Raw genomic sequence first — 27,827 nt, 5'->3', positions numbered from 1 at the left:
GGAGGTGCTGTGGGGGGCGGGGGGGCGAGGGGGCGAGTGGGGGGCTGCCAAGATGATGGCTGAGGGCGGCGGCGGCGGCGGCGGGGGCCCGCGGAGGAAGGCGCTATCGCTGCTGGAGGCGGCCCGCTCGCGTTACGAGAGCCTGCAGATCTCTGACGACGTGTTCGGCGAGTCCGGCCAGGACAGCAGCGGGAACCCCTTCTACAGCACGTCGGCCGACTCGCGCTCCTCCTCGGCCGCTTCCTCGGACGACGAGGATGAGCAGACCAGCTCGTCGCTGTCCTCGGCCGCCCCGCCGCGCCCGCCGCAGCCCCGGGCTCGGGAGGAGGCGGGCGGCGGGGGGCAGCGGCCGCAGAGCCGCCCAGTCCCTTGCCCCGCTGCGGAGGAGCTGGAGGAAGACGAGGACCGCGGGGGCTGGAGCCCGACGCTGCGCGACACCCCTCCCCCGCGCTTCGAGGAGACCAGCGGTAAGGGGTGGGCGCGCCCGGAGAACGCGCCAGGTCGGGGGTCCGGGTTGGGAGTCCAGCCGGGAGCGGCACATCTGTAGGGGCGGGCGGATTCCAGATGTTCCTTTGGCTGACTGGTAGTGGCAGCTGTGCGTTTTGAGAAACAAATGGTTGCCGGAGCGCGGATTTAAAGTGCAAGAATTAATCCGACTGCGTGTGGGGTTCCGAATTCCTGGGAGGGAGAAGGGGATGAGGTGGAGGCTGCTGCAGAGCACTTTGCCAAGGAAAAGGACGTGGGAGGGGCCTTCCGTCACTTTCGGGGATGGCCCCCGCGTCCTGCACCCAAAGCCATTCTCACTTTCGGGTTCGCCCCTTAGGGATGGACTAAAGCTGAGGTTTTAATCGGAAAGCCTGCCATGGCTTTGAGGGAAGTCATTATGCACCGATGACCCTAGAACAAGGCTTCCCCAGGTGCCAGGGGTGGGGCATGTGGCATAGCAGTTGGAGCATGGCCCAGTGACAACTGTGGGAGGCCACCCACAGTGTCTTTACTCGGCTTAGTTTTCTCCAGTTAACCTGATAAACTTTCCCTGTCCGTGGGATTCAGGGTCCCTTGTTAAGAACTAAGAGAAGAGTGAAGGGACCGGTTTAATAGCATTAAGTTGTGTCCTCTTCGTCCAGAAGGTTACAGGTGTGTTCAGAATATCACTTTTGTCGTAGAGAAGTCCCTCATATCTGAAGAAGATCACCGGGCTCTGGCAGCTGCTGCTGCTGAATGTCCTCTTTGCTGCCTGCTTTTCCTGAAAGTTGGGTTTTAAAATATTACAACTTATTCTGCAGAAACTCAACAGCCTCTGCCCTGTCTGAGAGGAGGAGACTAGTCCTTTCCACCCTTCTGATGCTTTACTTCTTTGCTCCACCCTCTTCTTTGGCAGGCCCCTGTTCCTGCACACTCCATTCATCTGGTGGAAGTGTGTGCAACCGGTGTGGATGAGGGACAGGGAGTGGCTTCCACTGGGCATGATGCGATTTTTTTCCTGTGGGTCTCCCTGATTGTTGTTCAACCAGTTAGAAACAGGGCACAAGAGAGGAAATGCCCAGGAGACCCCTGGCTTTTGCCTGGACTTGTATCAGAAGAGCATGCTGCAGTCTGGTAGGCTGCACTGAGCTTGTGGGTAGGATTGCCTGGACTCTCAGCAGGGAGTGGTTTGCAAACCTCAGGCAGGCTGAAGTGTCGATGCCCTTAGCTGCATCTGGGCTAGCAAAATCCAATTTAGCTGTGCAGTATTTGGGGGTGCAGTACATTTAAAACCACGTTCACATTTGGGCTCTAGTTAAGGGCTTGGGAATGTTCAAAATCACATCTGTATAATCCTTTTATACAGTAGTACATTTTACAGAATGTCATAAGCATTTCCTGCCTTGGACAGCTGTTTTCCATATTAGTTCTTAATGAATTGTACCAGCGCAGAGCTGTGGCTTGGTGGACTTTATGCTATATGTGTCTGTGATCTAGTTTTTGATCTTGAAACACTTGAGACACATGCTTCAAGTCTGCCTGGGAGAACGCAGCAAGGCTCCCTGTATCTCAGGGCAAGATAGGGGAATTGGTTAGAGTAAACTTAGTTATGAATAAGAATCATGAGGGTGGTGGTGCGAGAAGGGTGAACCAACCACTGAAACAAATTTTAAGGCAATATTACGTTTCTAAGTAACCTACAAATGGGATAAATTCTGTAGCAGAGCAATTTAATCTAGCCACTGCAGCACTTACAATCATGAAAAGCAATATCATGTGTCATTTGATGTTAGGTTCATATTCTTCTTTGAAAGCCCATTGAGTTCACAGCTGGATCTAAGAATCATGGTCAAGCACTTTTACTAAAGAAATTAGTGGTTACTTGGTGGTATTTATACCCAATTTTGATTTCCTGTTTCAGGTGGGAGTGTGCGTTTTAAATCCAGAATTAAATTTAGAATTTCCTTTCCTCTTTGCAACACACTCTTCCTGAGGGAAAGTTGGGGGTGGGGGGATGAGGCGAATGGCTTGTTAGGCATGAATTCCAATTTCCCTGAAACAATGGAATATGATTTATGGGGGCTGAAAATTATTGCAGAAGCATTTGTGAGAGAAAACCCTTGAGTCTAGCAGTGGGGAGAGAGATAGATGTGTTTATTAAGCAGCTGAGAGCTACCTACACCCCAGCCATTCTGAAAGTGAAGTCTCTTAAAACCTTATAAGGTACAGCATGCTAGCTTATCCAAGTACCATATCTAAAAAACTTTCAACAAGAGTGTGTTCCCTCCTTGCAAGGAATGCAGCCTGGACCTCTCTTCCATCTTTGTAACCCCAGTTTGTTAACAAATCTTCCCATGTGATTAAGGTGGGAAGGGAGGAGAACAAGAGGGTGGCGATTCGATTTATAATCAGCCTTCATGATAAATACCTTTTAAAAATTGTTGTGGTTAGCAGCAGACGAAAAAAGCAAAAGAATCTAGATATATTGAACAGGCTTCCTGCCAGCCTCCTACTTTAAAAGTCATGTGTATACGTACATGAATGTAGCTGTGTAATGTATATAAATGTGTATTGCTTACTGATCTGTGCTGAGGAGGGTGCCTTTTATTCAGAAAGAGATTATAACTGCTGTCACCTCTGGAGCCCTCTGATGCACTGAAAACCTCAGAGAGCCCCTATGCTTGAGGAAGGTAGGCAATTGTGCATTTGGGCTGCAGTCAGTGCTGCCATATGGCCCCAGTGGGTGGGTGGGGGTTGGCGGTGGTGCACAGTAGAGAGACACTTGGTGCCCGGAGGCATGGGGGGGGAGGGGGAATGATGTGGTATATCCTTGGACCAACTTAATAGTGATATTTCTGTAGTTAGGGTTGAGAATCCTAACTCCTCTTGAAGCCTTACCTGTACCAATCTTCTCAGCTCCTTTCTTCTGGTTTTCAGTATATTAAGTGTAGCCAGTAGTAATAGATGGAGAGAGTCTTCTCCACCACCAATCTCTTTCTCTCTCTCTCCTGCTAGTAGGGCTGGCTGATGAGCTCTTAACCCCTGTGTGGATGGAGGGTCACTTGGGGGGAAGAAAGAGCTTGCTGGGGAGCACAGAGGCAGGGGTCCTCTCTTAACCAACTTGCAGCACAGCCCCCTAATATACCCCCCTCAAGCTGTCAGTGGCTTCCTGCCCACTGCAAATAACCAGCACCGTATGCGAGCTCACTCTTTGGAAACAGCATGAAATTCAGGCCCGTCTGCTTTTTTTGGGCCTCTGCCCTTTTGGTTTCTTATTCTGAGCAGTTTTGTGATTTGTTCTCTCTGAGGAAGCAGAGGAAAAGGCAGATTCACACTGCCCAAGGGCTGGCATCTGCTTGGCTTTATCCGTCCTTTGTAGTGGCTGGCTGGGATCTGAGCTGTTCTCTCTTTATATTAGAGGTGTGGACTTCAGGGGAGAGGTTTTTTTCATGTACCATGTCAGCAGCTCTCTGTAATCATTCAGAGGGAGTGTGACCTTGAGAAGCTAGAGGAGAACATATGGCTTTAAAAATTAACATTGTTGTATGCTTTATCTTTAGAGCTTATTGTTATTTTTTGGTTTAAAGTCTTTTTGGCTAACAAGTAAGAAGGGAAAAAAAATTTTTCTCTGAGGACCAGAATTCACCTGAGACCTGCTATATAAAGGGATTTGTGAGCTGGGATACCTGAGCCCCTCTCTTTTGCACTGAGTAAAAAGCAGCTACACCTACCTTTAGCTCTGTACTAGATTCTGTGGCTCTAGGAGGAACTTAGAATCTTGGTGAGATACAAGATATATCTTATGCAATGCTCTATAGCAGTCAAGCTCAAAATTGCGTGCTGTAGCCATGCAGAATTCAGAGAAGAGAGCTTCCTGGGAGAGATGTCTTGTTATTTTCCCAGGAGTCTATTTTTGTGGCAGGTGAAACCTGAGCTCTCAAAGATGATAATAATCAACAGTTCTCATTTGTAACTTGATTTTTCATACGTTATAACATTTAACCTTCACAATTACTCTGTGAGATAGAAGTTATCATCTTCACTTTATAGAGAAAGACAGCTGTGTCTCTTTAGTCAGTGGCTGGGTGGGTGGGTGAGTGGGGGTGGTAGTGAAGAAATTAGCTGGTTAAGTGATCACCATTTATCTCCTAGACAGACCAGATAATTCATGAAAAGTAGTCTTTTTTTTCAGCACCTTGAATTGTATCCTCAGTCAAAAATATTTATTTTCATATTTATACATGGAATTGCTTTTTACTTTTTTAATGTACAGTTCTGTGAGTTTTAATACCTGTATAGATTTGTTTAACCAGCCCCACAATCAGGTTATAGAAGAACCTAGGATTTTAGCTCTTAACCTAATCCCTGTTATGCCCCAGCTATGGTAGTAAGAGCTCAAGAATCATTCTGCAGGATGCAGGCAACCACTGAACTTGTGTGGGGTTTGGTGCCCAAGTCTAGAATTTAAAAAACTCACTTTTGTTTTTAAGAACATCGACCATATGGCTTTTTCATATTAATAATGAACATATGTTCATGTTAGAAAATACACAAAAAGAAGAAAAATGATAAAATTTAAAAATTTTCCATAATATTCCATCACTTAGCAGTAACCACAATTAGCGTATTGAGTATATTTTCGTATATCTTAGATGACATATTATCGGGTAACTTTTTTAAACTTTTTTTTCATTGTATAATATAATATATATACAAACTAAAGAAAGAAAAAGCAATGGTTTTCATAGGACAGATCCCAGAGTTTGTCATGGCTACCATACCATCATCTCAATTTTTTCCTTCTAGCTACTCCAGAATATAGGAGGCTAGAAGGAATAAATATTCTTTATCATCAGAATTGACTTGTTTTTTCTTTTTTGTGAAAAATAACATATAAACAAAAAAAGCAATAAATTTCAAAGCACAGCACAACAGTTAGTTGTAGAACAGATTTCAGAGTTTTTAGGTTTTTATTTATAACTGCTCTAAGATTCTGGAGACTAAAAAAAACATCAGTTTAGTGATTCAGCAATTGTATTTATTTGTTAAACCCTACCTTCTTTGTACAACTCTACCATCACCTTTGATCTTTCTGTCCAACTCTTTAGGGGTATTTGGACTATGGCCATTCTAACTTTTTCATGTTGGAAGGGGCTGTCAGTATTATAGGGTAGGAAGATGGAACCATCTGATGTTTGGGAAAGGCTGGCCGCTCTAGGTTTCAGGACTTATCTGGTCCAGGGACCCATCTGGGGGTTGTAGGTTTCTGGAAAGTTACCCTAGTGTATGGAACCTTTGTAGAATCCTATATATTTCCCCAGGTGTTCTTTAGGATGGCTGGAATGGTTTTGCTTGGGGTTTGACAAGTTGGTTTTTCCAAGTTTTTTTGTTGGGGTTTGGAAAGTTCCTTCCTTTTAATTAATACATTGTGAAGATTTTCCATTTACATTAAAAAAATCGTTGTGATAAATTCTTAATATTGTTTAGTCGGATGGAAAAAATTCCCTTCAGTTTTTTTCTGTTAAATCCACGCCATAATGAATATTCTTGAAGCTACGTGTTTCAGTTTGCTAAAGCTGCTGAAATGCAATATACCAGAAATGGGTTGACTTTTAACAATGGGGATTTATTAAGTTACAAGTTACAATTCTACAGCGATAGAAATGTCCAAATTAAGGCCTCAACGTCAGGATACCTTCACTGAAGAAAGACCCATGGCATCTGGGGTTCCTCTGTCCAGTGGGAAAGCATATGGTGTTGTCTCCTGGTCCTTTTCTCTAAAATGTCTCTGGGCTATTGTGGGTCCTTGCTTGTTTCTGCAGGGATGTTTCTGTCTAATCTCTCTCTCTCTCTCTCTTTCTCTCTGAGCTCTCTTAAAGGACTCCAGCAAAGGATTAAGACCCAACTTAAATTGGGTGTGTCACATCTCCATGGAAATCAAAAGGTCCCTGCCACAGCACATCTGCCCCCACAAGATGGATTGAAAGAACAGGTTTTTTTTTTGTGAGGTACATAACAGATTCAAACCAGCACACTAAGTTTGTGTGTACATCTCTAATTTTCTTCCTTAGAATAAAATTAGAAAAAATGGATAAAAAAAATCAAAACAGAATTGAGTAAGGATTTTCACATTTTTTAAGGCTTTTGATGTCTGTTGTGGAAATGTACCTACTTACACTCCTGCCAGCTGTAAACCTTAGGGTCCATTAAATAATCTTTTTGCTTATAAGGCAGCAACCCAATGCATGAGTCCTTTTGGAAGGGTAGTTCTTACCAGAGTATATAATTTTTAAAAAATGAAGCATAATATACATATAGTGCAAAAATCATAAGTGTTTAAAGTGCAATGAATTTTTACAAAGGCACTCCCATGTAGCCACCATGGAGATCAAGGTAAAGAATATTTCCATTGCCCCAGAAGCTTCCCTCCTGCCTCTTCCTGGTCAGTACCTCCCTGCCCCCAAAGGTAACCTTTGTTCTGACTTCCATCACCATTGAGTGATTTTGCCTGTTATTTTTGGTCTGGGTTTTTAGTTCACTGTTATGTCTATGAGAGTCATCCATATTATTGCATGTGGCAATCTTTATCATTTTATTGCTGTGGTGTAATAGTCCATTGTATAAATATACTATAGTTAAATTATCCCTTATCCTATTCATAGACTTTTGGATTGCTACTGGTTTGGGGCTTTTTAAAATAAAGCCGCTACAAACCTGTTGTATATGTTTTTTTGATGGATATATGCATCATTTCCCTTGGGCTTATATGTGTAGGAGCAGGTTTGCCAGGTCGTAAGCTAGGGTTTTTCAATCTTGGCACTATTTGACATTTGGGCTGGGTAATCGTTTGCTGTGGCAGACTGTCCTGCATTATGCATTGTAGAATATATAGCGGCACCCCTGGCCTCTAATACAAGATGCCAGCAGTACCTCTGTCCCCCAGTTGTGATAACCAAAAACGCTGCAGACATTGCCAGGTGTCCCCTGGGGTGGCAAAATCACCAGGAATTGAACACCATTGCTTTAACATATTGCTGAACAGTTTTCCAGATTATATTCCTACCAGCATGTATAATTGTGTTAATTCAGCAAGCATATTGAAACTTGCTGGGATAAAACGCTAAGTAACACATGTTTCCTGGGGTTCAGTAGGAGAGACAAAGTGAAGAGAAAGAGGTAAGACATGCTGATACACGCTGTGATTAGGGTAAACATGGATTTATATGGGATTCCAAAGGGGGTCATTTGATCCAGCCAGGTTGGGAAAGAAGGAAACATTTCTGGTGCCTGTTGAGTTTTTCATTTAAGGTCTTTTGATTGACCAGCAAGCTGCATCTTGAAGAATGAATGAAGATTAGTCAAGGGAAGGGAATGGAAAGGGTATCTCAAACAAGGGAGCAGCTTGTGTAGAGGCTGGGTGGGGAGGGACCATATGTCATCTTTGCCCCATCACCTGAAATTCCACTCCCCTTTGTTTGGGGTCCTTCTTAGTGAAAATGTCTTGAAATTTGAGTTTTGTAGTTGTTACCATTTCAAATAACTGCAGCTGGACTCTGAACTCACAACTCAGGCCTGTATTCAGATGTATCTAATAAAGGTGGGATCTCGCAGGAAAGGGGGATTTAGCAAGTTTGGTGAGAAGAGAGTACTTTGAGAGTGCCATCTTCAGTAGTTGATACCAGTGAAATCTATGGAGAAAACTTGGGTCTGGTTGCAGATACTGTAAGAAAGGAAAAGGAAAAATAGCAACAAAAGAGAATAAGGTAAAATTTTTGTTGGCTAGAGGAAGGACTATATTATCTTTGGGGGTATAATAAAATCCCTAAAATACCTTATAATGTAAAGACAATGCTCTGCCTAGAGTAACAAGGGATATAAAGAGCTTTCTTCCCTTTTATTTGTGAATTTCATGAGGAATTATTATAAAAGTATGAAAATCTGGCTGCTTTGGGGTATATATGTAATAAGTCATTTTTATTAAAAAGTTTAGAATCACAGAACCTTTCACTTCTTACATCATTGCCATTCTACTAGCTTTAGCTGAGAGAATATCATCCTTTGGCTGGGCTACCAGAGCCTTCGTATAATTGGATTCCCATCTTCCACTCCTGTCTTCCTTCCCTCTCCCAATTTCTTTTTCCACACCGCTGTGGAAGAAGAGCATTTCTTTTTTTAAATTTATTTTTAATTTATTTTTATTTTTTATTTATACCACATACAAACACAGACATTCTTATCATATGATCATTCCGTTCTTGTTATATAATCAATAACTCACACTGTCATCACATAGTTGTATATTCATCATCATGATCATTTCTTAGAACATCTGCATCAAGTCAGAAAAAGCAATAAAAAGAAAACAGAAAAAAATTCCTACATACCATACCCCTTACCCCTCCCCTTCACCGATTACCACCATTGCAATCTACTAAATTTATTTTAACATTTGTTCCCCCTATTGTTTATTTATTTTTAATCTATATGTTTTACTTGTCCATCTATAAAGTAAACAAAAGGAGCATCAGACACAAGGCTCTCACAACCACGCAGTCACATTGCAACAGCCATATCATCATACAATTATCTTCAAGAAACATGGCCACCAGGGCACACCTCCACATTTTCAGGCAGTTCCCTCCAGCCTCTCCATTACATCTTGACTAGCAAGGTGATGTCTATTTAATGTGTAAGAATACCTCCAGGATAACCTCTCAACTTTGTTTGGAATCTCTCAGCCATTGATACTTTATTTTTGTCTCATTTCACTCTTTTGGTCGAGAAGATTTTCTCAATCCCTTGATGCTGAGTTCCAGCTCATTCTAGGATTTCTGTCCCACGTTGCCAGGAAGGTCCACACCCCTGGGAGTCATGTCCCACGTAGAGAGGGGGAGGGCAGTGAGTTTGCTTGCTGTCTTGGCAGAGAGAGAGAGAGAGAGAGAGAGAGAGAGAGGGGCCACATCTGAGCAACAGAAGAGGTTCTCTTGGGGTTGACTCTTAGGCCATATTTTGAGTAGGCCTAGCCTATCCTTTGCGGGATTAAGTTTCATATGAACAACCCCCAAGATTGGGGGCTCAGTTTTGGTTGTCCCCACTGACTGTGAGAATATCAAGAATTCTCCACTTGGGGAAGTTGAATTTTCCTCCTTTCTCACCATTCCCGCTATGGTGAGACTCTACAAATACTTCCCTATTCACTGTTCAGATCACTCTGGGATTTATCTGGGCATCACTCTGGACATATCTATAAAATCTCATGCACTACGCAAGGTTCCAAGTACTATGGTGTTCGATTAAGCTGCCCACAAAAGTTATATTAAGAAATGCACTAGCCAAAATATAAATTTTGTACCAAATAAACATTTTTTTGCTTGTCTCACACATACGTTAAAGTTTTAAAATATTAATTACCATCTATTTTCAACACCCTGCATTATTGACATTCCTTTTTTCTTCCTCAAGCAGAGATATTTTTAAATTTGCACATTTACTCACTATCATTATACACTCTAGGCATTCCTAGATTATACCATCTCAGTCTTTATTGTCTAAATAAAGAAGAGCATTCTTTTAAAAACATAAGCCCATTCATTCATTTCTCAGCTCAAAACCCTCCCATGGCATCCTATCTAAACCAGAGGAAAATCCAAATTCCTTTCATGGCCTACAAGGCTCATAGGATCTGCCCTTGCCTTCCTCTCCAGTGCTGACCTAGATTACTTTTCCTATCTGTTCACGTCCTCCAGCCACACTATCTACTGTACATCTCAGAGCCTTGGAGCCTGCTTTGCCTTCAGCCTGGAATGTTCTTCCTCCTGGTATTTAACTGGCAGCCCTTGCTTATTGTTGGGCCTTGGTTCAAATGTCACTGTCTCCAGGAATCTTAAATCATCACCTTCCTTCTGGTCACTCCTAGCACCTACAGCCATCCAAAATAAATTAATCCATTTACCATTTGAGTGTGACCTTGGATGTCTTGGTCATGGTTGAAACATGGTAAAAACTCAATTTTTGTTAAAGGAGTGAACCGAAGCACAATTTATGACATCTTAGAGGAAGTGCATTCAGAATTCCAGGGGAATCCTGGAACAGAAACGAATTAGAAGTTGGAGACTTCAACTGCAGTGAGGAGGCATTTCTTTAAGATTGAAGGTGGTAAATTGTAGGTAAATAATACAAAGTGTAAATTCATACTGTTTAGTCTATTTAAAGACATTATCTCTGAGAAGTATGGACAGAGAAGAAATACAAAAATTTTGAAAAAGATTTAGATAAATTCAGGGAGATGGTGAGTTACATCAGGGAACCTGGAATGACTGAGAGAAAACAAACCAAAATTTTTAAGATTGTGTGTGTGGAATACTTTGGCAGGAAGAAGTGAATATCTGCAGCTGCCTTTCTCAGAAAACCCCTATGATGTGGCGGAAAGAGCTTTGGAGAAAGATAGTCACCCTTTGGGCATCCATCCCGGCTCTGCCCCTAAACTGACATCTCCATGGAGAGGAGGCTCTAGGGACTAAATGAGAGCCTCTGGGTTCTGACCTCCTAAACTCCTTTAGAGCCACAGTAAAGGTGATAGATGCATATGGAACCAAGGAAAACCCATGGATTGTTTCCACAAAACTGCGCTCTTTAACAGCTCTGACGTAATGCTTTCAGAAGTAGAATTTGGTGGTTGGTGAATCAGAAGTTTGGCTCTGCATAGCAATGAGCAATGAGCTATGAATAGGCATACCTCAATTCTGACCTGCAACCAATACTCTGATTGACATTTTCATGTGAACATAACTAATGTTAACATTTGTAACAAAGCGTGTTATCCTGTAACTGGTTACGGGAAAGAAAGTGATGATTGTGAAATTAAAAACAAAAGGAATACATCTTTTCTTGGATCTTTTAATACTAAAATATATACGAAAATATATATAATTTTATTTACATGCATTAATATATAATACATGGTTTTTTACTCCATTTTCCTTTTGGGGGTGCTTGGATTCCTCTCTCTTCCTCTCCCGTCTCCTTCCCACCCATCTCTGTCCCCTACAATCCATTTTGACAACTTGTTGCTCCTCTACAAACATATTTCTTATGTAATATATATGTGTTGTCATTGTGTAGCAAGTATGGACTCATTTTAGATACCTTTCTATCTAGCTCTTCTTATCCAATAACATTTCATGAATAGTTTTTTCATCTATTCCTATTACTTAGTTTTTATAGGGAATGGCTGCTAAACTTTTATCAAATGCCTTTTTCGCATCTGTTGGTTAGGTCCTAAGTTTTATCAGATTTCATTTGTTGATGAAGTACATTTCATTGATTTCCCCAGCCACCCTAACATCCTGGAATAAATTCAAGTTGTTATCAGGATATATGTTTCCTTGATAAATGGCTGAATTCTGTTGTTTGCTAATATTAGTTCATAGTTTCTGTTATTAGTCAGTCATAAGTCAGATTTATAAGTGTCCCCCCTTTCATCTCATCTCCATCGGATTTGGGTATTGGTTTCATAAAATGAATTAGCTTTTATTAAGAAAAACTTGCCTGTTAGAGTTTAATAGTACTGTTGGGGATTGAATCATGACCCCCACAAAAGGCATGTCCAGGTCCCAATCCCTGGTCTTGTGGGTATGAACCCTTTTGTAAATAGGACCAATGAAGATGTCATTAGTTAAGTTGTCCCCAAACAGAATGGGGGTGAACGTTAATTCAGTTTGGCTAAAGTCCTATCAGCAAAGGAAATTGGATATGGAAAGAGAAGCACAGGGAGCAGCCAGAAGCTGGAAGTCAGTGGAGTGCAGAAGAGAAAGCAGATGCTGCCATGTACGTTGCCATGTGATGGAAAGCCAAAGAACCCTAAAGACTGCTGGCGAGACAGAATATACCGACCCTACCCATTCCAACTTGGTAGGAAGCAAGCCTTCTAGCCTCAGAGATCGTCAGCCAATAATTTCCTATTGTTAAACCAACCCATTGTATGGGTGGAAACTAGCAGCTTAGAAACAAAAAAAAAGTAGATTTAAAGGTTAGATAAATCACAACTGTGACCCTATCTGGTCTTGGTATCTTTTTCTGCATGTTTCCACTTCTTGACTTAGTTGATAAATTTGGTTTCCTAAGAAATAGTCCCTTTCTTCTAGGATTTTCAAATTTGTTTTCATAAAGTTCTATGAAGTTTTAATTTTTAAAATGTTCCTTATCTCTTCTGCATTTGCTTATATATCTGCATTTTCAATTTTTGCATATCCCCCTGTCTTTCCCCTTCCTTCCATTCTCTCTTCCCACATCTATTTTCCCTCTCTCCACCTCCCACCCCACCCCCACCTTCTCTCTCTCTCATCCTTAACTGGTCATGTAAGGTGTGTGCTTTTGTTTTTTATTGGTCCTTTTAAAGAGCATGCTTTGAGTTCATTTGCCATTTTTGTACTTAATTTTTTGCTTTTTTAATAGTTTCAAATTTTTTCATTTTAACTTATTTTGATTTATTGAGCTGTCCCTTTTCTAATTGCTGAAGATGCAAAGTTCCTTTTTGTTACTTTTTTAACTTTCTCTAATAATGAAGACTTTTGACACTAACAAACTCTTCAGAGCAGAAATTCTTGTATATTTTATAAGTTTTCATATGAAGTATTTCTCCTTTCTATTGCTTTCTAAAGCTTTGTCAATCTCCCTTTTTATTTCTTTGATCTAAGGGGAATCCAAGAATATAGGTCTTAATTTCCAAGTAGTTAAGAAATTTTGATATCCTTGTTATTAGTTTGAATTTTAGTAGATTGTGATCAAAGAAATACCCTTTAATCTTCAATGGAAAAGGTTTGTAAAGGTTTTCTTTGTTGCCAACTATGCAATTAATCTTTTTAAATGTAAGAAAAGATGTATTTTTTTTATTTGAGGGAAATAAGGATATTTTTCTTTCTATCATTGTATCTATTTTTCCTCCCTCCTAGATATTTGCATTTTGAAGGGCTAAATTTTTACTTTATTTTTGCATTTCTAAGTTTCTAACTTCTGTATTGTTTGATGCATACAATGTTTCTACCTTTTATTTGTTCTACCCGAATAGTGCCCTTAATAATGTCCCTCTTTATCCAACTTATACAGTTAACCTTAAATCTAGCATGTTTAGGATTAATTTGCTACTCCTGCATTCTTTCTTTGCATTTCATTGGTATCTCCTTGTCTAGCCTTTATTTTCAACCTGTTTTTGTGATTTTATTCTATTTTCTTATAGCATGTAGCTGGATATGTATTTGTAAAGCAACCTGACAGATTTTTTAGTTTAGTTGCAGAAATCAGGCTGTACCCTTTCAAATTTTTAAAATTTTTGTATTCATCTGTCCACACCCTGGATAAAGGGCGCATCAAACATAAGGATTACATAATCACATGGTCACATTGTAAAAGCTATATAGTTATACAGTTGTCTTCAAGAATCAAGGCTACTGTTCTAGTTTGCTAGCTGCTAGAATGCAATATACCAGAAAAGGAATGGCTTTTAACAAGGGGAATTTAATGAGTTGCTAGTTTACAGATCTAAGGCCGAGAAAATGTCCCAATTAAAACAAGTCTATAGAAATGTCCAATCAAAGGCATCCGGGCAAAGATACCTTGGTTCAAGAAGGCCGATGAAGTTCAGGGTCTCTCTCTCAAGTGAGACGGCACATGGTGAACACAGTCAGGGCTTCTCTCTCGGCTGGAAGGGTGCATGGCAAATATGGCATCATCTGCTAGCTTTCTCTCCTGGCTTCCTATTTCGTGAAGCTCCCCGGGAGGCGTTTTCCTTCTTCATCTCCAAAGGTCGCTGGCTGGTGGACTCTCTGCTTCATGGTGCTGCAGCATTCTCTGCTCTCTCTGAGTCTCTCTCAATCTCCAAAATGTTTCCTCTTTTATAGGACTTCAGAAACTAATCAAGATCCACTCAAATGGGTGGAGACAGATCATCCTCTAATCCAGTTTAACAACCATTCTTAACTAAATCACATCAACCAGGGAGATGATCTCATCACAGTTTCAAATATACAGTATTGAATAGAGATTATTCTACCTTTAAGAAATGGGATTTATATTAAAACATGGCTTTTCTTAGGGGGCATACTTCCTTTCAAACCAGCACAGCTACTAAGATACAGTTCAACAGTTTCATGTACTTCCCTCTATCCACTCCAATGCACCATAAACTAAAAAGGGGATATCTATATAAGTTATCAGAATAACCTCCAGGATGACCTCTCGACTCTGTTTGAAATCTCTCAGCCACTGAGACTTTATTTTGTCTCATTTCTCTCTTCCCCCTTTTGGTCTAGAAGACTTTCTCAATCCCATGATGCTGGGTCCCGGGAGTCCTGTCCCATGTTGCCAGGGAGATTTACACCCCTGGGAGTCATGTCCCACTTAGAGGGGAGGGCAGCGAGTTTACCTGACAAGTTGCCTTAGAGGGGCCACATCTAAGCAGCAAAAGAGGTTCTGGGGGTGACTCTTGGGCATAGTTATAAGTAGGTTTAGCTTCTCCTTTTCAGGAATAAGTTTCAAAGGGGCAAACCCCAAGATCGAGGGCGCAGCCTATTACATTGGTTGTCCCCACTGCTTGTGAGAATATCAGGAATTTTGCAGATGGGAAAGTTGAATATTTCCTCTGTCTCCCCAAATTTGTGAACACTTTTTTATTCTCTGCCCAAATCACTCTGGGATATATCAGGGCATCACACTAATCTGTCAATCTGTACACTTTTAAAGTAATTACAAATAGGCATGATTTTTTTCCTACCATCTTATTTTATTTATTTTACTTTTTCTCTTTTCTTCATTTTTGATGTTTTGGTCAAGTTCTTTTTTTTTTTTTTACTTGATAATGTGGAATTTCTCTTTCTTTTTTTTTGGTAACAACTTTATTAATTATTAAGATATAGTCCTTATACATGCAATTCACCTAATAAAAGTGTACAATTTAATGGCTTTTAGAATATTTTCAGAGTTATATACCTGTTACCACAATCAATTTTCGATGATTTTCATCACCCCACAAAGAAATCTTTAGTCATCAGCTCCCTAACCCTTTTATCTCTCTCAGCCCTTGGCAAGCATCGATATACTTTCTGTGTCTGTGGATTTGCTCATTGTGGCCATTTCATAGAAATGAAATCATATATTGTGGGGTTTTTGTAGGATTATTTCACATAGTATAATGTTTTCAAAATTCATCCATGTTGTACCAAGGATCAGTACTTCATTCCTTTTTATAGCCAATTAATATTCCTTTGTGTGCATATACTAAATTTTGTTTATCCATTCATCCATTGATGGACATTCGGGTTGTTTCTACAATTTTTGGCTGTGATGAATAATGCTGCTATTAACATCCATGCACAAGCATGTTTTCATTCCTCTCGGGTACCTCGGGAAATAGTTGCTGGGTCTTATCACATTTCTTTGTTTTAACTTTTGAGGAATTGCCAGACTTTTTTCCAAAGCACTGCATCATTTTACTAACAATGTCTGTGTAGGGTTCCAGTTTCACCACATTCTCACTAACACTTGCTACTTTGTTTTTTTGTTTGTTTGTTTTATTTTCCAAGTAGTAGCTTGTGGTTTTGGTTTACGTTTCCCCATGATTAATGACATTGAGCATCTTTTCGTGCGTTTATTGACTTTTGTGTATCTTCTTTTGAGAAATCTCTGTGCATATCCTTTGCCCATTTGAGTTGTAATTGTTCTTCAATTACAGGTTTCAGATACATGTTTTGCAAATATTTTTTCACATTCATTTGGTTGTCTTTTCACTTTCTTGGTGGTGTCCTTTGAAGCACAAAAGTTTTTCATTTTGATGACGTCTAGTTGAGCTGTTTATTCTTTTGTTGCTTGTATTTTTGGTGTCATATCTATGAAACCATTGCCAAATCCAAGCTTACTGAGATTTATCCGTATGTTTTCTTCTAAGAGTTTTATAGTTTTAGCTTTTATATTTAGGTCTTTGATTCATTTTGAGTTATTTTTTGTATATGATGTGAGGTAGGGGTCCAACTTCATTCTTTTTGCATGTGAATGTCCAGTTGTCCCAGCACCATTTATTGAAAAGAGTACCTTTATCCACTGAATTATTTTGGCAGTTGAAAATCAATTGACCATAATTTATTTTTATTTTTATTTTTATTTTTTACATGGGCAGGCACCAGAAATTGAACCCTGGTCTCCTGGCATGGCAGTTGAGAACTCTGCCAGTGAGCCACCATGGCCCACCCAATTGACCATAATTTACTCCATTCTGACAATGTTTTTGTCCATTTCTTCTGCCATTCTTCATAATTAAATACATATTTCTCTATAGTCATTTGAAAACAACATGTGATTTTCCCCAGAATAAGATCTTCTCTATCTAGGCTCCTAATTTAACTTTTTGTCACATACAGTTCAAAGGAATTTCTTAGTATCCTTTTATATTGCACACACACACTACACACACATATATACACACGCACACATGAGATGTACCAACCATATGTGTCCACTGGCTGAGTATTTGCTTAAATCAAGGCTGAAACAAATCCCACCTTGCAGAGTCAACCTCTAGAATACAAGAATAGATGTGAAGTTTCATTAAAAAAGAAAAAAGCATTTACATTTTATTGACACTTTTAGGAATCAAAATGTAAAAGGTTGACAACATAGTATAGGAATAGTAATTTCTCGTGCTGTCAGCAGCTTAACTGCACCTGTAGTCTGTAACCTGCTCATTAGTGAAATAAAGGGATGCTTACTTTCAGTTGAGGTTGGGAAAGAAGCTAGGTATTTTTGTCTACCTCTGCCAACATAGGCTACTTCCAGTAGTAATGTCTCCACCTTCCTCTCCAATAGCTCTCTAAGGTAGACTTATCCTTTTTCAACAGCTGGATTTGAGGATTTGCTCAATCTATGGATATGATGCAATTGCATAACATAGTCCCACAAATCACTTTGTTTGCTGCTTGAAGACGTTCTTCGAATAGTTTCAGGAGTAAATTTCAGATATTGCTGTTACTCATAGTGTTTTTTATATCTAATGTCTTTATATGCAATTGCTACCTCGTGAAATAACTTGAGAAAAACTTGGAATATGGCAATGGAACAGTATGTTTTTCTATCAAGAGAAAATGATTTCTGAATTTCCATCTGCATAATAGCTTTTGGTACATGAGTGTCAGTTTCAGCATCTTTCCTGGAGGAGACAATGCATATACTCAAGGTACACTTGTACTCTCATGACACATCAGTTTGGTTATCCAGAAATTTCTGGGACAGCAGGAAAGGCAGACACACGTGGCTGAATTTGTCATTAATCCACCAGGCAACCAAGCTTCAAAGGTCTCCTGGATGTGTTTGCACACCCAGATGTCTGCAGTGCAAGTTAAAGAAGCACATTCATTCAGAGGGGGATTTTTTTTTCAGTGACATGTTTTCCAGAAGGAATTTTATAACTAGGAGTCATAATTTGGGCAAATCTCAGTAATACTTCATCTTCTAACTTCATCTTTCTACTGAAATGGTAGGTAGTCTCCAGCAATCATTTCAGCGTGCTTTTTAGTGTAGCAATAGTCTCTATACTTTAAAACTACAAGAAATTCTCTTCTTAAAGCATTGTTGTAAACTCTTGTATTTCATCATTTAATTAATGAAAGTAAAACTTTTCTTTAACTCTTTCTTTTTTTCATGTTCTGTGAATTCGTTTTTGGGTTTAGATTGAACGTGTTATCATGGGTATTATCATCCGTGATTGTGGGATTTTTATTTTCTATTCCTGTATTTTTAAGCTGGCAAATTTAGCTTTCTGCTTTTAATTCATTTTCTTACATAAAGGATTCCCAAATAGACTTTTTCTTGAAATACTTATTGCCTGAATGAAATTAAATGACTATAAAATTCCTAAAGGGCTATTTGGTTTAATATTATGAAAAGAAGTACATGAAATAATTCTGCAAAGATTATAATTATGATATAATCTAAACTGTTTTTCTGCTTTATATTTTTATTTAATTTTATAATTGTTCAAAAAGGATGAGTTGTTCTTTCTAAAGTTATCTGGTCAATGTACTCTTATTATTTGTAATACTAGTATTAATGGTTAACCTATTTCTCCACTTAACTGTTTATAAGCTCTTAATGTCTTAATATTTTGTTTTTAAAGTTACTGGTTTCTATAATATCTTTAATTAGTTCAAAATTTTGCTCTTGTAATAATCATGCATTTATACTTTATAGAATTTATAGAATTTCAGCATATAAAGCACATAGGGATAATTTCAGTCTGAGTTATATCTACAATGCTTAATTGTACATGAAGGTGAATATTTAGATATTAATTAAAGTCTGAATTGCATGTGTTATGCAAATCAGTGAGATAGTTACACTACTTAGGCATAATGTGAATCTACACAGTTAAGTGACCATCGATCACACATAAATTTGAGGACGTCAGAAGTGACATTGAAGAAGTAGACATCAGCCATTCAACCTTGCAAAGGCCAAGACCATTCTGACTCATTGAAACCATTTTCCTAGTCTCTTTTTCCTATCATGGAATCTTGGTTCTGGATCATTTGTCGTCAGGATCCTCCTTAGTTGTGTTTATCAACTATGGTACTGGTAGACTCTGAATTCTTAGCTTCAGGTATCTTTTTCTTTTGTCATAATGGCAGAATAATGTCATTTCTAGGGAAACCTTTCTTGAGATGCAGTCTCTTTCTTTCCATGTTCCATAGAATTTACTCCACCTTCCACTGTTATGGTGTCATTCCATTGTCCAAGGCTGGCCTAGGTCTCTGTCTTTTTTCAGGTATGAATTCATTCTGCCAGAAGGGTTTTCTTTGTCTTTTCTTTTCTTTATTTTTAGAGTTCTGACTAGTTCTTTCTGACAAGGATTGGTCTTGTAATTGCTTGGATGAAGATGTAGACATATGCCTGTACGTGTTTTTCCTTATCATCAATGCCCAGAATTTGATGACCTATAGTGTCACTCCATCTGTTTTTCTTCTTCCTGGGAAACTCCTATTAGTGCATATTAGGTCTCTGGATGGAATCTCAAAGCCTCATATCTTAGTTTTGATTACCATCTCTTCTTACTTTTACTTTGTTAGTTTTACTATTTGTTATACTTTGATTTTTCTTGTATTTAATCTTCTGACTTAGTTGAGTCGAGAATCATGTATGACCACTCTCACCCTTGGTTTGTCTAAAGAGTCGTTTGTTCGTAAATCATTCTTTTTAGTTATATGAAATGTATTTTTTTCTGTATGTTGCAGTTGAATCTTGCTGAGTGCTAATATTATTTTAATTAAAATTCAAGTTGTCGTTTGTGTTCTATAGAACCTCTCTTTTTCTGGATGTGTATTCTGTTTCTTCTGACTGATCGTCCTCTCTCTGGCTGCTGAGACCCTTAGAAAGGTGGTTATCTTTCATGATAGGCTCACTGGGGTCTAAATCTGGTGGCGTCCCCCCAGGGTTGGCAGGCCTGCCTGTGGTGGGAGAGGAAGCAGCCTCCTCTTTGTGATACGGTGATATAGAAGCAGGCCAATTTCCAGCCCACAGCTGATGTCTACAAAAGCATCCCGGAGTCCCCTCTGCTCCTCCTCTCTCAGGCTCTGGGGCAGAGAGCATCACCTAACTGTTCAGCTTCTTTGCCTCTCAGAGCCTGGGAGCCAAGGCTCTCCTCAGTGCTCTTTTCTTGCTGCTCACATTTCTCTCTTGCCACAAGCAACAGGCAGTTTACCCTGACTTCCTCCATGTGACAAGTCAGGAGTTCCCTGTAAGAAATGCCATCTCAATATTACCAAGCAATTATTGAGCATTTACTGCAAGCCACAGACTGTGTTAGACACATTTATGTACCCACCCCACCGGCTAGGTGCATTACGGATATGTGGTACACATTGGCCATGTCTCCACTGGAGGGGAGGATTGGAGCCACGGCACGCACCCTGGGACCCAGGAGTCAAATCCAGCCTCTCTGAAGGGATATGGCCCACTCTGTGTTCCAATAGTCCATTTCTCTCATGCTGTCCCTGCTGGGAAATGATAAGTGCTGAAGACAAAACTGGTGCTTCCTTGATGACTGCAGGTGATGAATATGTTTTGCAGGGTGCTGATAGACTGCATGTGGCCTTCATATCTGGGTCTGAATCCTGAGTCTGTTATTTGGTAGCTGAGTGATCTCTCTGAGTCAGTTTTCTCATTTATAAAATGGAGGAACTTCAGTCTAAGTAGCAGAACACTAAGTTATCTGACACTGATAAAGCCCCTTCCAAAGAGCCTGCCCCCCACAGGTACTCAGTAAATGTTTGGCTTCTTTATCCATGCAGTGGAGGGTGATGGAAACAAATATATATTGAGCACCAACTATGTTTCCAGCACTGTTCTAGGCTCTAGGTATGTATGTATCAGTAAACAAAGTAGAGTCCTATCTGCATAGCATATATATTATAAAGGGGGATGCAGATGATAAGCAATAAATGTAATAAATGAATAGCCTGTTTGAAAGAAAAGTACCTTGGAAAAAGGAAACAGTAGACAAGATTAGGGGCTTAGGAGTGAGAGGGCAGGGATAGGGAGGCAAGAATTAAAGAGTGTGGACAAATGGGCTGCATTGAGAAGGTAGGATGTGGGCAAAGACTTCATTGCTGAGGGTGGTAGCCAAGTGGATATCTCGGGGAGGAGCCATCCAGGCAGAGATATGGCCAATGTAGGGCCCCAAGTGAATGTGTGCATGGCAGGAGGGGTGGCGATTTCAAGGATGAGCAAGGAAGTTGGCAAGACTCGAGTAGCTGAGGGGGTGAGCAAGGGGGAGAGTGGCAGGAAGCGAAGTCAGAGGGATAAGAGGTGGGAAGCTGGTCACGGAGGGTGTCACAGGCCATGAGAACTTAGCTTTCACTTTGAGTAAGCTACAAGCCTTTGTAGTGCTTCACACAAAGGAGTGGCAGAACTCTGGCTGCTGGTTAAGAACAGACCATAGAAGGGCAAGAGTGAGATCTGGCTCTTGCAGTAATTTTGGTGAGAAACCGTGGAGCAGCGGAGATGGTGAGAAGAGTCCAGATGCCATAGATATTGTGAGATTAGAACCAACTGGACACTTTGATGGATGGAATGATTAAGACCTTAGGAATTGAATTGTTAGAGGACTCTCCAGCAACTTTGCCGGAAGAAATTGGCATCATTTTGCTAAAATTTTGGATTTGCATGTGAAGATGCCATCAGCAAGTATCTTCCTGACACATTTTTAGCCATTTTACCCCCTTCCTTTCTCATTTTATTATTAATATTATTATAATTGGTGATGGTGGTAGCAAGTGATAGTAGATACCTGAGGACCAGACTTGGAGGCTTCTAGTGTGCATTGTCCATTCTAGCTGTGCTCATAGGTCCCAAAGAGGTGGAGCTTTATGGCTTTCCAGAGTGTAAGCCAAAAGGGAGGGGCTTTGGAAAGGGACTGGGCCAAGGAGAGGGATTAGCTGTGCTGGAGTTGGTCACTGACAGAGCCCTTCTGAGAAGATCAGCTCCTTTGGGGCCCCTGGGCAAGATCTCCTGCTCCCTGAGTAGTCAGCTCCCGTGGGGAGATGAGCTCCCTGGGAAGATGCCAAGTATATGCTAACAAAGAAGGGAAGGCTATAGCCCGGGAATAGGGTTGACAGGTAAAATAAAGGACTGCCAATTCCATATAAACCAGAAATAATTTTTTTAGTGTAAGCATGCCCCTATGCAATTTTTTTGTTTATCTGAAATTCAAGCCTGACTGTAGATATTCTGCATTTTAATTTGCTGAATTTGATAATCCTATCTGGGAATGTTTTTGCTAATTGATGAGCTGCATCTTAGACAGCCTGAACCATAGTAATTGTCAGGGTTGCAAGTAATAAGACAACTTTTGAAAGACTCCTTTAGTTTGTGGGGAAAGGTTCTGCCTGCTTCCTAGGTCTGTCTTTCTGCTCTTTTCCGTGCTGCCTAATCAGAGCACCCTTTTGCATCCTGTTTCCCCCAATGCTGATGTTTGACTCTTACTTAATGTGGAACTGCAAGCCCTGAGGGAGGCAGTGTTCAGATTTGGAGAGCAAGGAAACTGGGTTTTAAGGTCTTCAGCACTGAATACCCAGCTTAGTACGGGAGCTATGAGGATGCAAGGAGTGAAGAAGATTTGGCTCTGCCACCTAAGAATTTATGGTCTGTATTCATGGATAGGTTTTCTGTCTAAGACCCCAGGAATGAATCAAACACGGTCCTATTCTGAGCATCTACTTTGCACTCAATATCCCGTGCTAAAGAGAGCGAAAGATAAAGTAAGGCAGAGAGGCTGGACTCTAAGGGGTTAAGAGGCAGCTGCCTCATTTGTGTGTACCTTCGCAGCCCTTTGCCCCCCGGGACAGCGCTAAGGAACTGCTTCTGGTAGACCAGATGTGCCACTGGAAAGCAATTCATTAAAGCTGTTCTGGCAGATCCATAGGGGAGGGAAATGAGTCTCTCTCTCTTTCTCTCTCTCTGTCTCTCTCTGTAGCCCTGGACCTGGGAAGAATTGCATGCCAGGCAGGATGTGGCTCCTGAGCCGAGGAGCTGATGTGCCGGGGCTTGGCGTGCCGTCTCCAAAGCAAACTTTGCGTTCTGTCAAGTGCACAGCTTTAGAGCTGGAATCTTCCTGGCAGCTTCTTGTGGTTAAGCTCTAAAGAAAGCAAGTCAAATAAGGAAAATGTCATCCAGCTTAGAAGTTATGAAACTATCAATCTTCCTTGAGGAAGGTTTTGACTTTTTACCTTTTTTGTTTGTTTGAAGTAAAACATACCTACAGAGAAGTGCACACAATCTTAAGTCATTGCTTCATTAATTTTTTGTGTATGCGTTCACCCATGTATTCCCTGAGAAGGTTTTGAACAAAAATATTATCCTAGTACTTATGGTGATTTCTTCGGGTAATTACAATTATTTTTATAACATTATTCTTAGGGATAAACTTGATAAATATGTGTAAAGGCCTCCCTTGTTGCTTGGATTCATTTGCCACTTAAAGATTTGTCCTCCTTCACAAAAATGTCACCTCAAATGTCAAAAACTAGGAATCTGAAGAAGTCTAGGATAATTTGAGGGAATAAGAGAAAAACTTGATTCTGAATTAAATATTGTTCCTTAGAACTGCAAATTCTAAAATTTTTACTTTTTCTATTTGAATGCTACTGGGAAGTTTTTATCTCAGATTTCATAGTTAGGGAAACAGTCTCCTGAACTTAAATTGGAGAATCTAGCCATGAGATTAACAAAGCTAGATGGTAGTTGTACTTGATAAACCAGCACAGCTTGAAAGTTTCCCTTCCCTTTTAAATTCCTGAGCTGGGACATGGACGGAAATTTCATTTAGCATTGCCAAGGTAGGTGGTTTTCAGCGAGTGTGTAAGTGTGCATGTGCATACGGGCAGGCAGGTATAGAGCTCAGCAGAGTGTGAATTACCAGCTCCTGGAATCAGGCCACCAGCCTGGACGAAACTGTCTTGCCAGTGGCACCAGTGTGCCTCCAAGCTGTCTTTTTAGAAAGGACTCAGCTGAGTCTCCAGACCCCTAGAAATGGTCCATTGTTCCATGAGCTTTCATGGAATTTTCATCTGATGTACAACGTGACTTTTAAAATGGAGTGGCTGTTTTACACAGCACGCTACACATGGGCTTATATTATATACACTGTTCTCTCTGGTCCTCGCAACAACCCCATGATTAGGGTCCTTTCCCCTTAATGGCAGAGCCTTTATAACCCCCATAAGGAGACGGAGGCTCTCAGAGGGGAGTGACCTGCCCAAGGTCTCACGTTAATCCATGGGTGAGTCAGGTGGAACCTGGATTGTCCATTCTTGAATCCAAGGTCTTCCTTTGACCCCTGCATGTGTGCTGTCCTCAGCCCCTGTGGGGTGTCACAAGGTTGAGGAGGCAGTGACCAACCCAAGCTGGATGGGGACAGGAGGCAGTAGCCATGTATCCTGTGGATGCTGCAAACCTGCTTTAGCTCTGACAACGCCCTGACTTGCAAAACCAGGCAAGAAGTCCCCAGGGCTGAGAACCTGAAAGGGTGGGGAGGTGAGGAATGGAGGAGGAGAACAAGATCCCGTGCGCACGTACAGAGGGACCACAGACACCATGCCAGAGAGCCACAGAAGGAAGGGGTCAGAGCTGGTCTCCTGTGGAGCTTTAAGGGGGAGGGTGATTTGGGCAGAGTTTACAGAGTGTGCTTTGCTCTGGTTCACAGGATTATTTTATAGGAGCCCTGTGAGGGGAGGGAACTGGGCTGTGGTCAGCTACACTGATCTGTAGGATGGAGATCAAAGTTAATGAGCCTGTGTTGTGGAAAACCTTGGTAAAGGATTTGTGTGTGTGTGTGTGTGTGTGTGTGTGTGTGTGCGCGCGCGCGCGCGCGCGCGCGGGGGTGGGGGTGGGGGTGGGGGGGTGTTGTGTTTCTTTGAGGAGCTATAGGCGGAATTTGAATGAGAGGTCCCAGATTATGGCAGATCTGTAGCTCAGCCAGAGAAACTAAATGAGCAAGAGAGGAAAAGAGTGAGCTGGAAAAGTGAAGGGAAGTGTTTCTCTCATCTTTCCCCAACTCTGCAACCTCCCCGCCCCTCCCCAGTGGTCTCTGGACATGCTTTGCAGCAGTGTGTGTCTGGGTGGGGTCTTCCACAGCCCCGTGTCTCCCCCCACCCCCCCACCCCCGTCCAGTGCAGCTGTTTCTCCTTTCCCTGCGGCTCTTGGGCTAAGCTGCCCCGGCTGCTCTCTTTAGCCAGGCGCTGCCTGCCCCTGTACCCCTGCCTTTCTTTGCAGCTCTGCCTCCGGCGGCCAGTCCCAGGCCACAGAGCAGAGCACGTGGGTAACAGCCCAGTGTCGCGGGGCAGGTGGGCAAAGGCTTTGTTGGGGACTGCAGAGGTTTCTGGGGGTGAACTCTTGCCCGAACCCCAAGCAGGAAGGAGTGCGGTGAGGGGACGGAGCTGCCGAGGAGCCATTCAGTCACCAGGAGAGACACATGTCACGTCTGGAGAAGTGGGCCGTGGGGACCCAGTGGGTGCCTGGGCTTTGGCAGCTGTGGAGCAAAGTTTTTAGGGGTAGGAGATCTAGACAGCGTTCCCGCAGAGGCCATGTTCCCATAGAACACGGAAAGGGGAGATGTAGAGAGGGTAAAAGGGTAGAACAGACTTGAAATACAGTTTGGCTTTTTTTTTTTTTTTTTAGCTGAACTTTGGAGGAAGAAAAAAGCTGCCTGGAATTAAACGAATTTGAAGCTCTAACTTAAAAAGGAGGCTCGGATGCCCCTGGAGGAACAGACTGGGGGTGGGGGGCTCTGTGTTGGGGCAGAGGAGGCTCGCAGATGACCCTGGTGTCCTGGAAGGGCTGACCCTAGGTGGGCCTTGCCCGGGCCACGAGTCTTGGAGCTTCCAGGTGCCATTGCCAAATCAGCACCCACCTCTCTTCTCATTTTTCTCATTGCCCGGTGCAGCCACGGGGTGTAGCTGGGGGCCAGGGAGGTCTCAGGCACATGAGAGACAGTGGTCGAGACCAAGTCTAAAGTTTAGACTTCTTCCCCACACCCCACCTTTATTTGCTCCTCTTTCCATCTTGCTGCAATAAGTAGATACCACGGGTGTGAACCTTTCTCAGAAATGTAAATGGTAATTGCCTTCTCCACGCTTAAGCTTCCAGGGACGCAGGGTGTATGCGTGGAGGGAAAACTGAGACAGCATTTGAGGATGACCAGAAATATTGGCTGTTTGATGGTGATCGTAGGGATCACCTGTGCCCTGAAATGGTGACCAGTTAGACTAACTGGGGTACCGCATGCTTTCAAGTTGAGATATCAAGTAAGGAATGCACCTTATTTTGGTAGAAATATTGGTAGCACTATTACTGATGTGTGAGGTCTAGAATCAGGCATTCCACTTTTTTTTTTTGTATGCTATATGGTGGGGGTCACATTTCATGCTTTTTCCCTGTGCCTATCCTGTTATTGCAGCACCATTTGTTGAATTTTTTATTTTTTTATTTTTTATTTTTTGGGGTGGTGGTGGGGATTTACCAAATAGGGTTGGTAAATCATAGACAAAGATTTTTTGTGGGAAGGAGACTTGATGTTTTTTAGTTGCCAAACTCAACATTGGTAAACCAAGGTGGTTCCTTTTATTTTTCTTAGTTGTTATTGATCTGTGATATCCTAAAGCCTGTAGACACTGACTGACACCTCTCACACCCCCTTTCCAGCCTCTGATTGAGAAGATCCTTCATCTTGGCCCTGCCAGAATCACTTGCTGTCCCCAGTTTGCTTCAGAAGCCCTGCTTCACTACATGGGCTGCCACTGAGCAACATGGAGAAAGGCAGGGGTTAATTTTGGATTGTCGCTATGAACACTCATCCAAGTGCTTAAAAGAAAAAAAAAAGGAAGATTTTTCACTTGGAAATCTGGGTAACTAAACTCTACTCTCCTAATAGGTATCACTGCAGCTTTTCTTCTATGAAAAGTTTATTTCATTTTCCTTTCTTTTCTAACCACATCATTAAAATTAGTGAATGCCCAGCAGGACTGGTGTATCTGGCTCCTCGTAGAAGAGAAGGCAGCTTTGTCCTTTTCTCTAGGGCAGGCTCAGTCTGCTACAGAGTGTGGAAGCAAGGCGTGCAATTTATGGCTCATTTTTATCTCATGGTTTAATGAGACATTAGTGCAAAGCATTTGGGGCATCACATAATTGTAAAGCCCATTCTATTTATTGGTTACTAGAAATGAAGAGGATGAGGTTTATTTTTCTTGGAACTAACACGTTCTCTTACTTGCACCAAAAAGACTGTGGGAGCTGTGCTTTACTGATGACCAAATACAGCTCTGTCTTCACAACATCATATAGTTTAAATCATGGTCCTGAAAACTGTTCTACTATGAGACTCAAAGGCATATTGTGATGTAGCTGGGTACATGGGTGGTGCAGTGGTAGAATGCTCGCCTTCCGTGTGGGGGACTCGGGTTCGATTCCTGGACCATGCACCCTCCCCTCAAAAAAAAAAAAGACATTTTGTGATGTAGCCCACAGGGTATTGAGAAGGAGAAGGCAGAGGTTTAAAGTTACGTTAGCATAGCGTGGTATACGTTTTACTAATACCAGCATCATAAAAGGGCTGCACCTTAGTATATACCATTTTATTATGACATGATTAAAGAATGTCTCTATCGTTGAAACCTCTGTCACATCCCTGAGGGCAAGGAGAGAAAACTAATATTTTTTTTCTAGGGGAGAAAATGAGAGAGCAAATTGGAAAATTGCTCAACTGTAGCACCATATGCAGTCTCTAAATCCTTCATAAATATTTTGATGACTGATTAATAGCGTGAACGAGA

The 27,827-nt window shown here is 41.5% G+C and overlaps 1 protein-coding gene across 2 annotated transcripts in view; it reads left to right on the top strand.

Moving 5' to 3' along the window:
• Positions 1–34: 34 nt before the first annotated feature.
• The window catches only part of PGBD5 (piggyBac transposable element derived 5), a 104,740-nt gene continuing 76,947 nt past the window's right edge, over positions 35–27,827 (top strand). Inside the window, exon 1 of one of the 2 annotated variants that reach the window (XM_077149417.1) lies at positions 35–467. In XM_077149417.1, the coding sequence (XP_077005532.1) occupies positions 53–467 (415 nt within the window). In that variant the 5' untranslated portion in view covers positions 35–52. Of the gene's footprint in view, positions 468–18,719; positions 19,271–27,827 lie in introns of those variants that run through there. The other variant, XM_077149418.1, reaches the window with a different exon arrangement.

This window comes from Tamandua tetradactyla, chromosome 2 (assembly GCF_023851605.1).
Source record: "Tamandua tetradactyla isolate mTamTet1 chromosome 2, mTamTet1.pri, whole genome shotgun sequence".
NCBI classification, from domain to species: Eukaryota; Metazoa; Chordata; class Mammalia; order Pilosa; family Myrmecophagidae; genus Tamandua; species Tamandua tetradactyla.
Note: the sequence above shows the minus strand (reverse complement) of the source record. Positions and strands in the feature narration are given on the sequence as shown.